The sequence below is a fragment of the Amphibalanus amphitrite genome, unplaced genomic scaffold, assembly GCF_019059575.1.
Source record: "Amphibalanus amphitrite isolate SeventyFive unplaced genomic scaffold, NRLGWU_Aamphi_draft 000377F_arrow, whole genome shotgun sequence".
NCBI lineage: Eukaryota > Metazoa > Arthropoda > Thecostraca > Balanomorpha > Balanidae > Amphibalanus > Amphibalanus amphitrite.
This window is the reverse complement of record NW_024881871.1, coordinates 242,618-255,440: the sequence shown is the minus strand read 5'-3', so window position 1 is coordinate 255,440 and position 12,823 is coordinate 242,618. Positions and strand designations below refer to the sequence as shown.

The 12,823-nt window shown below is 47.2% G+C and overlaps 1 protein-coding gene across 2 annotated transcripts in view; it reads right to left on the bottom strand.

Annotated features, from left to right (window-relative positions):
* LOC122389951 (potassium voltage-gated channel protein eag-like) overlaps positions 1 to 12,460 on the bottom strand; it is a 63,974-nt gene extending 51,514 nt beyond the window's left edge. For both annotated transcript variants that reach the window (XM_043382464.1, XM_043382465.1), the window contains exons 1-2: positions 12,386 to 12,460; positions 2,153 to 2,367 (exon numbers count right to left, since the gene is read on the bottom strand). In XM_043382464.1, coding sequence (XP_043238399.1) covers positions 2,153 to 2,231 — 79 coding nt within the window. In that variant the 5' untranslated portion in view covers positions 2,232 to 2,367; positions 12,386 to 12,460. The remainder of the gene's footprint in view (positions 1 to 2,152; positions 2,368 to 12,385) is intronic.
* Between the last annotated feature and the right edge of the window lie 363 nt (positions 12,461 to 12,823).

Below are 12,823 nucleotides of genomic sequence, written 5' to 3'. Positions count from 1 at the left end.
AGGGTCTCATGGGGTCTGAAATGCATTAGTAGTAGCACACTGCGCGGTGGCCGAACACCCTGAGCGACAGCCGGCTTGGCCACATCCCATCCCCATCACCAGCTGCGCAAAGTCAGAGTCCATCCTGTCGCGTCGTCCATCGTGCCACCGTGTCCCACGAGACTGCGCACTTCAAAATACCCGGCGCCGGGCTCTGGAGTACCCGAAATAGCTGACCAATCAATGACGAAGCGGAGAGAACGGGTGGCGAGCCGCGCTCCACGCGACGCTGTGTCGAGCCCCGGGGAACGCCGTGCCGACGGGGAAAGACGCGGCACGCAGACGGAGAGCGAACAAGGCATGACGGCTGACAGATGGCACAGGCCTTGATGAAAACGAAATGCTGGGATGTAGGTTCGTCCGAGCCGAAGGAAAGGTTTTCAGTCAGGTCGTGGAAGCTGAAAATAGCGACGACAAAGGTGCGTGGAATGTTGGTGGAATGAGAGGGGCGGAATGTGAGTTAACAAGTGACGGATGGAGTGAGAGCGTTTTATGGATGAGTGGAGGAGAGCCCTGAGTGCGAGGGAGGAGCATCGCGACGGGTGTAATGAGCGAAATGACTGACGCACCCTTTACCCGTCGCGGACTTGGCAGGTTGCTGCTGTAACGAAACGGTTGCAGCTGACATTGTAGATTTGTGCGAAAATCGGATGATGTGGCTGCACGGAACAAGGAGAGCCGATTATGTTCCCAGCTAAATTCAGTAAAATGTTCTTAAAATACGAAGCACGTAAAATGTTCCTTAAATACTAACCACTCGGCGTAGCTCTTCCTTGACGTCCCATTTCGCTGGTCATGGCAGAAATACTGCGCAAGATAAGAATTTCATTATTCAAAGTAAACGAATAAATGCAGCCTTTCATATTCAAGGAATCAGCCAAATTTCCAACAAATACATAGTAATGCGCATTGTGCAACATTAGTAGTTGGCGGTAAAAATCATGACTCCACCATCTTTCGATACATGGCAGTTCCATTTTCACTCTCCGTGCACGCGAGCTCGGCGGTATTTCGGTGGTGATCTCTGGTCTCCGGCTATCGGATCCTCCTGGCCATCTGAGCCAAGTGGTCATCAGTCGTCACCGGGCCTACCACCGTCCCAGGTGCGGTGCGGGCACCGATAATCGGATTGGAGGCCGCCACAGCAGCTGACATCGCGCCGGCGACGGCAACGACGCAGCGGTCGTCGATGTCGACGAAAACTCGGGAAAGGACGGATAGGTTCTGTGTTGGACGTCTGCCGATTGTCTCTTGATATCCGCTGAGATCTTATGAGTCTTAACGGGAGGTAATTTGGGATGAAATTGTCTGTCAAAATGGTGAAAAATGATACCTACTTTGGTCACGCATTGTCGGGGATCTATAATTGCATAATATCGACAGTTATTACATAATCGCTCCTCAATCTCTCGTATTGATGACATAAGCAGACGCCACTTAGACGTAAAGACATTGACATTATGAAGACATGACGTTCACGAGTCAAAGGAGGCTCATAAATGCTACTGCCCTACAAGCATTACAGCAAAACATGCATTGTTTACAGCCACATCAAAGAATGGGACCGAACTGATGTCGCAAATCATTCAATCCTAAAGAATGATGTCATGCTTGCTCAGCGATTCCGAAAAATAACAAAAAAGAAAAATGAACTTTATAGACTCCGACTTAGGAATGATGCCTATATGTATCTCAATAAAGACGTAAGCAGATAAAATTCAAGAACGACACTAATTTTACAAGAGTTTCCAGATAACATCCGCCTATTTTTTTTTGTCACGTAACAATGAGTTCACGTCACTGCATGACGCTCCCTAATTACCAGTTGACATTTCAGGCGTCTGGAGTTGGCATACCATGCATGCAGGGCGTGTCTGGAGTGGACACTGGACATTCTACGCGTGCTTGACGCGTGCGCCGTGCGGAGGATACCCCGGAGTTGCTAGCGTTGGCATAACAGGCGTGCAGTGAGCACTTCAGGAGTTGGCATGTGCATTTTGCACGCATGCAGTGGTGCGTGGTCTCGAGTTGCGCATACAGTTTCGGTACGTCTGAAGTTTAAAGGCTGCATGTGCACTGTGCAGTGAGCGCGTCTAGCGCTAGTAATACTCACGTTGCGATGACGACCGACGTATGATGTTCTCAAGGAAGGTGTTTTGCGGGGCGACGAGGCCCCTCCTGCCTCCCGGCATGGCCGGCGGTGGGGGCGTCGGCGGCGCGAGGGCTCAGGGGCGCCGCTGTAGGGCCGGGGGCGCTGCACGGCGCGCCGGAGGACACTCAGCAGCCGGGCCATGCAGAGAGGGCGCCGCCGCACGCCGGCATCCCCGTCTGCCGAGGAACGGTGGGACAAGTTAACATAGAGAAATAGAACAGCGGACTGGTCAGAGACATTGGTAAGCGACAGGTTACAACTCATTGAGTTGCTATGCACACGGGTTGTTGGGGGCCGAGAGAATATAACGACTGTCGACTTGCATGAGTTATTGCGACTGCAGTCCCATAGGAACTTATGGGTCGCAAGTTCCCGTGGCCCGTGGGAACCTACATATATATATATATATATATATATATATATATATAGTTCATGAGAGACGACAATATCGGTATTTACATATCAGCATTCTGTTTCCGGACAAATAAGTCTTCATTGTTTTAACAATTCAAAAGGGACACGAAAAGTCGATCAGCTAGCGACATGAGTTATCACATTCGTAGCAGCACAGACTAGCACACCCTGACCCCTAAGCAATAAAAGGTAAAAGGCAAAATACACATAGTTAGGTCTTAAAGGGACTATCCCACCTTTAACATGGGGTTTGAGTTGAGATAGCCAAGTTTGCGGCGAGGTTCAGAAACCACTATCTATCTAGGTTGCAGCCCCCGCGGCCTCTTGGTGTTGAAGAAATTCGTTCCCTTCATTTGAAAATGGGCCTTGCGCAAGGCCCTATCTTCAACATGGAGCGACCGTTAGTGTGACGTCACCTCGTTTAGTCATTCTGATTTAAATGGGTTTGTTCGTTGAAAAATCGCTTAAAACTTGGTCTGAACTTTGTTGTGGTGCCTACAGAGTAAAAAGAATCAGCTTTATGACAGTAATGTGGCCTGGGGAAGGAGGTAATTTTGGGCTGTGACGTCACATATTTGAAAGTTTGTGTTTGGAATATGGGAAGCCTAAGATGTTTAATGAAAAATAAATGCCAGAACCGTGTTCCTGGTCATCCAATCTATAAAGTCGGGCACAATTTAACTGGTTTTAACAACATTTTAGAAGGTGGGATAGTCCCTTTAACACGCGCACCGACGGGGGGCGGATATCCGCCCCCCCCCCCTGAGGTTTTTCGCAAATAGCGGGAAAACCGCGGCGCGTAGCGCCGCGAAATTTGGTACGACTATTCTCTCATCAATTTTAGACGTGTGCAAGTTTGAACCTCCTATCTTTTAAGGTCAGGTCACCAGGTCTCTTTGAATGACCCAACCTCAAGTCACTTTTTCGCAACTTTGTCACCGTGCCAGAGGTACGGTAGATGTCGAAGGCCTTTGAAAGTCGCAGGATGTTATAAGGTCATTAGTAGCTACAATTTGTATATCTCGGAATTTTGATATCGATGACCTAAGGTCAGGTCAATTTCTCGACCTCCCCATTATAAGTCAACGGGGGAAAAATCAACTCCCTGTTTTTACCACTAAAACGGGTCAGAATGGCCCCATAAACCATACATGACCTCATATACGATCAACCTTCACTACCTTGAGGTCTGTTTTGCTGTTGGGCAGCTGTAAGGTCATGTGACGTCATCAAAGGTCACCAGCGGTTTTTTTGACAATAACTCCGTACAGGAACAAGATACAGCCGCGCGGATGGTCTCATTGTGTTCAGCTCGTCAAGGCGCATCAAATGATATACATGATAACCTCGAGGTCACGTGACCTGAGGTCAACCTTTGACCTTGACCTTTCGAGGTCAACATATATATCATTCGATGCGGATTGACGAGAGGATCACGATGCTGCCCTTAGTTTGTTCCTATATTGACTAGTTCGAAAGTTATTCGAGAAAAACTCTCTCCATACCTAGCGCCGCCATTTTGACTTTTTTGACCCCTGTGACGTCATCTTTGACCTGACCTGAAAATGACCTTTGTAAAAATTGTAGACCTTGTCCGTGCGTATTCCTTGCCGTTTACCGCTTGTCGCTATCTTGCTTCGTTCTCGAGATCTCAGGGGGGGCGGTCATCCCCCCCCCCCCCGTCGGTACGAAGTTGGCGCAGTGTTATGTTAACCCGTCGGTGCGCGGGTTAACATAACGTGCCGTCACACCCGCATTCTAGGTGCTCTGCTCAGAAAACACTTGTAAACGGAGGCTGAATGCATACCGGGATGGCTTAGACCAGGCTTACAAGGACAGGGCTATTCTGATTACCAAAGTGGCTGACACTTTGGTAAGAATTCGGAAGAATCTTGGAAGGCCTTGGAACTATTCTCGTGGCGTCATTCCCACCGTAGAACTTTTCGCATAACTTCATTATACCTATATTTATCATTTCATTGGGGTAAGTGAAATTTTCCCATAAATATGTCTAAGTATTAGTATCCCCTAAATCCCAGCACGTATGGTGATTACTCAGATTACTTATTCGGAATCTCTTCACGGATTACATCTGGCTCGAGAAGCAATCACATCCACACTGTTCTGGGGAATCAATCCTACGCATTCGGCATTGGCTTAGCGTACTGCGAGCCCCTTGGTGCGCAGGTTTTCCCCCACGTGCCCGTTCCTTCCTTAGCTCTATGCCGTCTCGATGCGGCTGAAAGTGGCGCGGAGGCGGCACCGGCGCGCAATCAGTGCCGCTGTTTGGTGACGCCGTTGCCTGGCAACTGAGACGGGTGCTGCTTGGGTGGAGGTCGATGTGACGCTGAAATATGCATGTCCGTGTCAACCGGCCGGCGCGGCCCGGGCGCGATGGCACCGATAATGTCGACGGACGATGGAGGCCACACCTGCCCCCGACACAGTCACGGCAGGTGCCACCGCTCTCAGACATTGCCGGGGCAGAATAACCTCCAATACTGTCTCAGCAGGTATGATCTTGACACAGTTGCGTCAGGTATGATTTCCGACACAGTCGCGGCAGATGCGGCCGCTCTTCGACATTGTCAGGGCAAAATGACCTCCGTATTTTCCAGGCAGGAGTAAAGCGTGTCCTTTTCAGTTTTCGACACCGCAACGGCCCTGCAACGCAACGGCAGGTATGACCTCCCCGACGTTGTCAGAGCAGGTTCGCCCTGTCTCACAGTCATTCACGGCAGGTATGACTTCTCCGACACCGTCACGGCAGTTATAAACTTTCAGACCCCTCAGACATAGCAGGAACCTTTGGTTTTTGCCTTTTGATACCGTCAGGGACTCAGGTCAGGTGCGGTCTCTCCGACACTGCCATTGTAGAATGACCTCCGACAATGACACTTCAAGTTCGGACTCTGATACTCCGACACAGCAGGTTTGATCTTTGACAATCTCTCTGACAAGATATGATTCTGACACCATCACGGCAGGTATGATCTCTGACATTCCGACACGGCAGGCATGACTTTTGACACCATAACATATGGGATGACTTCTCTGACACCGACATAGCAGCTGTTTCCTCTTCGACACCTTCTCGTTAACCTTCGCCCCAGTAGGGGGGGGGGGGCATATGGTACCACCCTGTCGCGTTTTTTGCGTGTGAATAAAAAACCGCAGCGTGTAGCGCCGCGCCGCTTGGGGTAGCTTTTGGTACATCAATTTTGGACAATGTGTGAAATTTTTGACCCCAGGTCATGTCAGGTCAGGTCATCAGGTCAAGTTAACTGACCAAGCCTAAAAAAGTTTGTAATCATGCCCAGCCTGCAGTGTTTGTCAGAAAGGTTTTAAACTTGGTGGATTGCATGCTGTTATGGACGCCTACAATTTGTATATCTCGGATTTTTTATATCCGTGACCTAAGGTCAGGTCAATGGCGTGACCTTTCCATTACAAGTCAATGGAGAAAAATGAAAATGCCTCTAGATCCGTGTGTACGCATAGGAACAGTCCAAATATTTCAGAATCACAATGATTTGGATCACCTGTGATGACCAAGGTGTCATTTTTGCTGATAGTCTCTAGAAAGGTCATCCGAGGTCATTTGAGGCTACAAACAGATTTTTGCCAATAACTCGCGATTGGAAAGAGATAGAACGCTGGATGGTCTCATTGTGTTTGTCTTGTTGAGACGCATCGACTGATATGCAACATGACCTTTTCCGGTCAGGTCATGACCTTGACCTGAGGTCAAATTTTCAAGCTGACCTTTCAAGGTCAAATTATAGTTCATTCGACGCGTTTCGGCGAGAGGAACACGATTCTGGCAATAGAAATGTCGTGGCTTTTTGCAGTAGAAAGTTATTGTCGAAAAACACTTTTCGTAAAAACAGCTATTTTTGGAGTTTTTGCCCTCTGGAGGCTAAACCGTTGACCTGAGGTCAATTTTGATGTGACCTTATCAAAAGAAGAGTTCAAAAGCTATCGATTGCTTTTCCATGCGTTTTTCTAGCCACCATAGTTCCTGAGATAACGGCATGTTTTCTGAAAAATATGATGACAATTGGCAAATTTTGACCTTTGATGACCTCTGGTGACCCCAACATTGCTCTAAGATGAAAAATGACAGAAATACTTTCAAACGTACGCATTGAGAGCTATCGACTGCTTTTTACCGCGTCTTTCTAGCCCTCTTAGTTTTTTAGATAGAAGTGGGTGGTAACATATGCCCCCCCCCCCCCCACTAGGGCGAAGTTGGCTGAGACCGCCACTGGGGCGCGGGTTAAGTACAGCGTCGACACCGTCACATAAAAAGTACGCCTCTGTGACCATATCACGTTCTCCACCATCGTCACAGCAGAGGTTATTTGTAGCATCTGTAACACCGACACGGCTCTAGGTTGACCTCACACACCGTCACAAGAGGTATGCCCTCTCTGGCCTCACGGAAAGTAGACACCGCCTGTATGAAGCCGTCACGTTACGGCAATAAGAACATCAACAGCCAACAGATACTGGTCTCGGTACGTGCGTCACCCTTCCCTGGAAATCCAAATCGGTTCGTCGAAGCATCATGACTCATTTATAGCAACCGTCATGCAGACTTCCGTACAATCGGTGCGGGACAAACACAGCTGACTTTGATTTTCTACATAATTTAGTAAAGACAAGATAGGATTTGAAAATTGAAAACCAATGTTATCAAACTATAGAATGCAATTACAGACGGCAATCTCAAACCTAGACCTTCCTCGGCTGAAGTGAAAAGAATTTGAAATGCCTGTACAATGTACGCACGCTGTTATGAGTGAGCCGCTGTTTTTAAGTCGCTGTTTTCTCAATCGCTGTCTGAGATGTCCCCCGATAATGCAAGGAGACAGCGGAGTGACAGCAACGTTAGACAAAATTAGCGCAGTCATAAGGTACCCTTTTTTAATGTCATGCAATGTTACACAAGAAACGGACCACATGTATCATGTTGTTACCACTGGCGGATCCAGGGGGTGTATTTGGGCCAAATACACCCCTCGCAACGCCAGAGGTCGATGAAAATTTGTAGTTTTTTTTCTGGAATAAAAAAAAACTTAAAAAACTTTTATTTGGAAAAGATTGCTTTAAACGGCACAGCAGTGCATAAGGAATCGAAATCCAATTATTATTTTTTTAATTTAGAGAAACTTTTCTGTGGGTATGCCCCCCCCCCCGCACGGCCCGCAGCGTCCAAGACCGCCCTTCTGATTCTACCCATGGTTGTTACGCTTTCGAGTCACGAATACATATACACAGAATAGAATCACACTTTGGCTCGCGTCTCGTAGTTGCCAAACATCTTGTAGCTACGTTAGAACGACTATCACTCACGGTAACGTACTCGCAAACGGACTTCAGTCCCTTGATGAGAAATGAAAGCTCCATTACATATTTAATTTTATAAAAGGCAGCACCACAAAGCAGATGTCCGAAAAAAATCACTGAATTGTGACACATGAAGCTGTCTCGTAGTCACAACGGAAAGAAGCTATGTTCCGTAGCTCGTATGCTGCACTGGTTGTAACTCGTCAGTCGTCACCGTGCTTTTTTAGCCATCTTCACGAGCTCTCGTTTCTATACGAAGTCGGTCAATCAGTATTTGTAATCGCATGTGGCTGGGAACACTTGCTTAGATCATCTAACGATTTTTAATCTTTACGCAATGATTTTTCTGGTTGCTATATAGGCGCAGACAACACGATACCTATGACATGTCCGTACGTAGGCAGTATTTACCTAAATGCCATTCAACCTTCATATTTTTACAGTTTTATGTTTCATCCCGGATAGTAGGTACACGGACGTCTTTTTACGTGCCATACGCAGGTAGGTAGGTAGGTATTTGTGGCTTACGGGCCACCACAGCGTCCTGTATTTGGGCCCGGTTCTGTCGTCCGTCTTCATTGTTGGTCCGTCCGTTGTCTTGCAGTGTCCGTCGTCTTCTTTGGCTCGAAAGGGTGGGGTGAGGGGTGGGTCAGGGTTCCTAGCTATCTCCTCCCGGGTAGCCGGATTGCCCCTTCTATTTTTTTTCTTTTTTTATGCTTTTTTGTCTCTTTTTTTTTTTGCCATTTTGCCATTCTGGGGTCTTTTATTTTGATTGTCATTGTTTTGAATGTTTTTTTTTGGCTTTTTTCTTTCTTTTGGCTTTTTTTTTTGGCTTTTTTGGCTTTTTTGTCCTTGGCTCTAAGGGAGGAGATTTACAGGTCATTTATCAGCCCAGTGTTGTGTATGTAGTGGATGAGTAGTGTTGTTAGCTCGGGGTGTAAGTCCCCGAGCAGTGTTGTGAGTGTTAGTGGGATGTTGGCGTCTCTGCAGTACGTTTGTATGTTTGTCCTGTGGTGTTGGTATTGTGGGCATGTGAGTAGCAGATGTTTGACAGTGATGAAAGTGTTGCAGGTGTTGCATTTTGGTCTCGGGCTTCTTGTGATGATGTAGTTGTGTGTGATAGTGGTGTGTCCGATGCGAAGTCGTGTGATAGCCCTCTCGTTTTTGCGTGAGTTCATGTTCTTGGTGTGCCAGTGTTCTATGCGTGGTTGAATGGTTTGTAGTGCGGTTCGTGTGTTGTGCCATATTGACTGGTAGTGTTTGTGTAGTTGGGCTGAGATAATGGGTGTAAAGTCATTTAGTGAGAGTGGGATGTGGATCGGTTGTGGTTGCTGAAGTGCATGTTTGGCGTGTGCGTCTGCTTGCGTATTGCCGGGGATGCCGCAGTGCCCGGGGATCCAGATAATGGCAGGCTGTTGTTCCGGGTCAAGTTGGTGTTGCGTGTATAGAATGTGGTGGATTATGGGGTGTGTTCGGGTCGTAGTGGTGTGTCTGATAGCGGTCACCGCAGACTTGGAGTCTGTTGCGATGATGCTGTTTGTTAGTTGATGTTCTTGGATTGTGGTGTATGCTGTGTAGATGGCGTATAGCTCTGCTGTGTATACAGATGTGTGGTCTGGGAGGCGGGCCCTGAAGGTGATTGTCGGTTGTGCTTGGTGTCGGTGAAGAATGGTTGCTGCGGCTGTTCTGTCGTTGTGCTTTGAGCCGTCAGTGAAAAAGATGTTGGTCGGTTTGTGATGGTGTATGTATTCGAGGAAACTTTGCTGTATTTCTGTGTCTGTGAGTGTGTGTTTGCTTTGATCTATGAGGGTGTGGGTGGTGGGTGCTGTGTCAGCCCAGTAGGCTGGAAGGGGTGGTGCAGGGTGTGACCTTGGAAGTGTGATGTCAAGTGTCTTTGATAGTTGTTTAAGTCGTCTGCCGATTGTGATTCTGTTGCGTGATCTCCGTGTGGTAGTGTAACACGACCTCCTGTTGATCAGTGGAATGCATGGGTGTTGTGGGATTTGTTGGATTTTGAAGAAGTATCTGAAGAGTGCTTGTGATCTCCTGTAGTGCAGAGGTGGCGTGTTGTTGTAAACGTGGAGTGCTGCTGCAGGTGAAGTGCGGTAGGCGCCTGTGATGGTCCTAATGCATTTGTTTTGGATGACGTCGAGTTTCTTCAGGTGTGTAGGTGCAGCGTTTTCAAAAATGATTGCTCCGTACTCAAGAACCGGTCGGATGATTGCTTCGTAGAGTTTGGTGAGCGTGTGTCTGTCACCTCCCCATTCCGTGCTGGTGAGTGCTCTGAGAATGTTAATGCGTCGTGTCGCTCTGTCGCGGATGTCATTGATGTGTTTGCTGAATGTCAAGTTCTTGTCAAAAGTGATGCCAAGAAATTTTGCATTGTTACTGAAAGGGATAGGTGTGCCATTGAGCATGAGCGGTTGGCTGTTTTCGGTGCTATGTCGCCCAAAGACGACACATTGTGTCTTTGAAGGTGAGATGTGAAGGTTGAGTGTCTGAAGTTTTTGAGTAATGTTGTTGAGTGTCCTTTCGAGTTGTGTTAGAGTGCTTCCTAGCTGGTTTTGTGTTGTCCAGATTGCTATATCGTCGGCGTAGGTGGCTATCTTGACTTGTCTTGTGTTCTGTTTGAGTTGTGAGTTGAGTGCAAGTACGAAGAGCAGTGGACTGAGTACTGTCCCTTGCATGAGTCCGGTGCTCGGGTACTGTGTGTTTGATGTGTGTGTGTGAGGTGTCTGACTTTGAATGTGCGTTTTGTGAGGTAGTTGTTCAGGTAGGCCATGAGGTGTCCATCTATGCCAATGCGTTTGAGATAGGCGAGAAGTGCGGTGATGTTCAGTGTGTCGTATGCGTTTTGTATGTCGAGAAATAGTGCTGCTGTGCAGGTTTTCCTTGCAAAGCTGGATTGCACGTCAACTGTGAGCCTGACAAGATTGTCAGTGGTGCTCCTGCCGGGGAGGAATCCCGAGTGAACGGGTGATAGGATAACAACGGGCACCGTAAAATAAGTCTCTTTGGTCTGCCGTGCATCTGAGCGTCGCAACAAGTTCTAAAACAGTGCTGAATAACTATGTCTCGGATGATATCTTTCCGTGGCTGTAACAAAATAGGCGATGCATTAACATTCCAGCTGAGTTGTAATGTGACAAGTATTTCATAAATATGCAAGATATTACAACAAAAATTACCCGACGTTTCGTTTATTATAACTTTTTCAAGGGTAATGAAAAGACACATTTATCTACGAGAACATGGGATATGAAACAGCGCGGGCAATTCTTCGTCTAAAAAACTCAGTTGGTTTCTCGTTCGGTAATACTTGTCTCGTAGATAAAATTCGTGTCGTATCGTATATGTTGCATCTCTTACATTATTTGACATGTTGAGTTGTAATGTGACAATTATTTCATAAATATGCAAGATATTACAACAAAAATTACCCGACGTTTCGTTTATTATAACTTCTTCAAGGGTAATGAAAAGACACATTTATCTACGAGAACATGGGATATGTAACAGCGCGGGCAATTCTTCGTCTAAAAAACTCAGTTGGTTTCTCGTTCGGTAATACTTGTCTCGTAGATAAAATTCGTGTCGTAAAGTATATGTTGCATCTCTTACATTATTTGACATGTTGAGTTGTAATGTGACAATTGTTTACAATGTGATATTTCTAGGTGCACCAATAGGTATGCCTTTAAAACAAATAAATATGTAGGTATCGAAACAACCGTGTCATTTGAGGTATCATTTATTAATTTGAGTATTCGTAATTTGAGGATCATTTGAGGTGATTGACTGACGTTATTTGCATTAAGTATGACAGCTCATAAGTTATTTGATAAACAACTATTTTAGCTAAGTTAACGTAACTATAATTAAGCTGAATAGTTCATGCGATCTTTTTTTCACCGGTTTCGTCGAGAGAAAAAAATCGTTACATTAAACCAGATGTGAATCAATATGTCTCTTAGACTTGGCATCCGCATTGATGACGTTTACCTTTTGAGTACCTATTTGAGATAATATTTTGCACTAGTCACTAGCCTACTACCGTCACGTATCCTTCCTCACGTATCCCCTACGGACCTATCGTTCTACGGCATAGCCACATGGCGTCGCTCGCCATTGGCGCATGTGATCAGCACTTTATCTCAATCTCTGCATAAAAGGATCCTCCTAGCCATACAGTGCATTTGCACCTCCGTTCAAGCGCTGGTAACACGTGCATATTTGCAGTGGTAACGCATTTCGAAGCGTTATCAAACAGAGGGATGATTGAAAGCATCAATGGCAGAAGCCATAGACATAGCTATATACCGAGGCACGCGTGGTCTATGCAGCACCTTTTACATACAGCATCCTTGACCTTTTGGACCAACCACGTCTGCCGGCCCGTCTATCCGCGCGCTGCCTCCTTGCACCCACCTTCAGCTCAGCTCCTCCTCGACCGACGCACCGTTCCACCACGATATAGCACACCCATGAGCCGGCACCGCGCGTGACCCCTCCGTGCCCCGAGGCGCTGTCAACTGACCGCGCGCCAGCCGACCGAGCGCGGGCGCGCGCCGGCCGGTCACGTGACCGCAGCGCGCGGCCGCACCAGGTGATCGAACCGTGCCCGGCGGCGGTATTTACCGGAGGCGTGCCCGTGTCGCCATGGTTACTCGCGACTCGACCGGTAACCTTGTCATGATATATGCACATAGCGACCTGGAAATCTTGACCTCGTTGCATGATAGTCGGCGGTTTAAGTTGATGTGTTTGTTCATGGTCGTGGCGTTTATTTGTGAGATTAAATATTTATAAGATAGTCGTGTAGACGGGTGGTAGTTTTTTAAAAGCAATGCCATAATACGAGTAAGC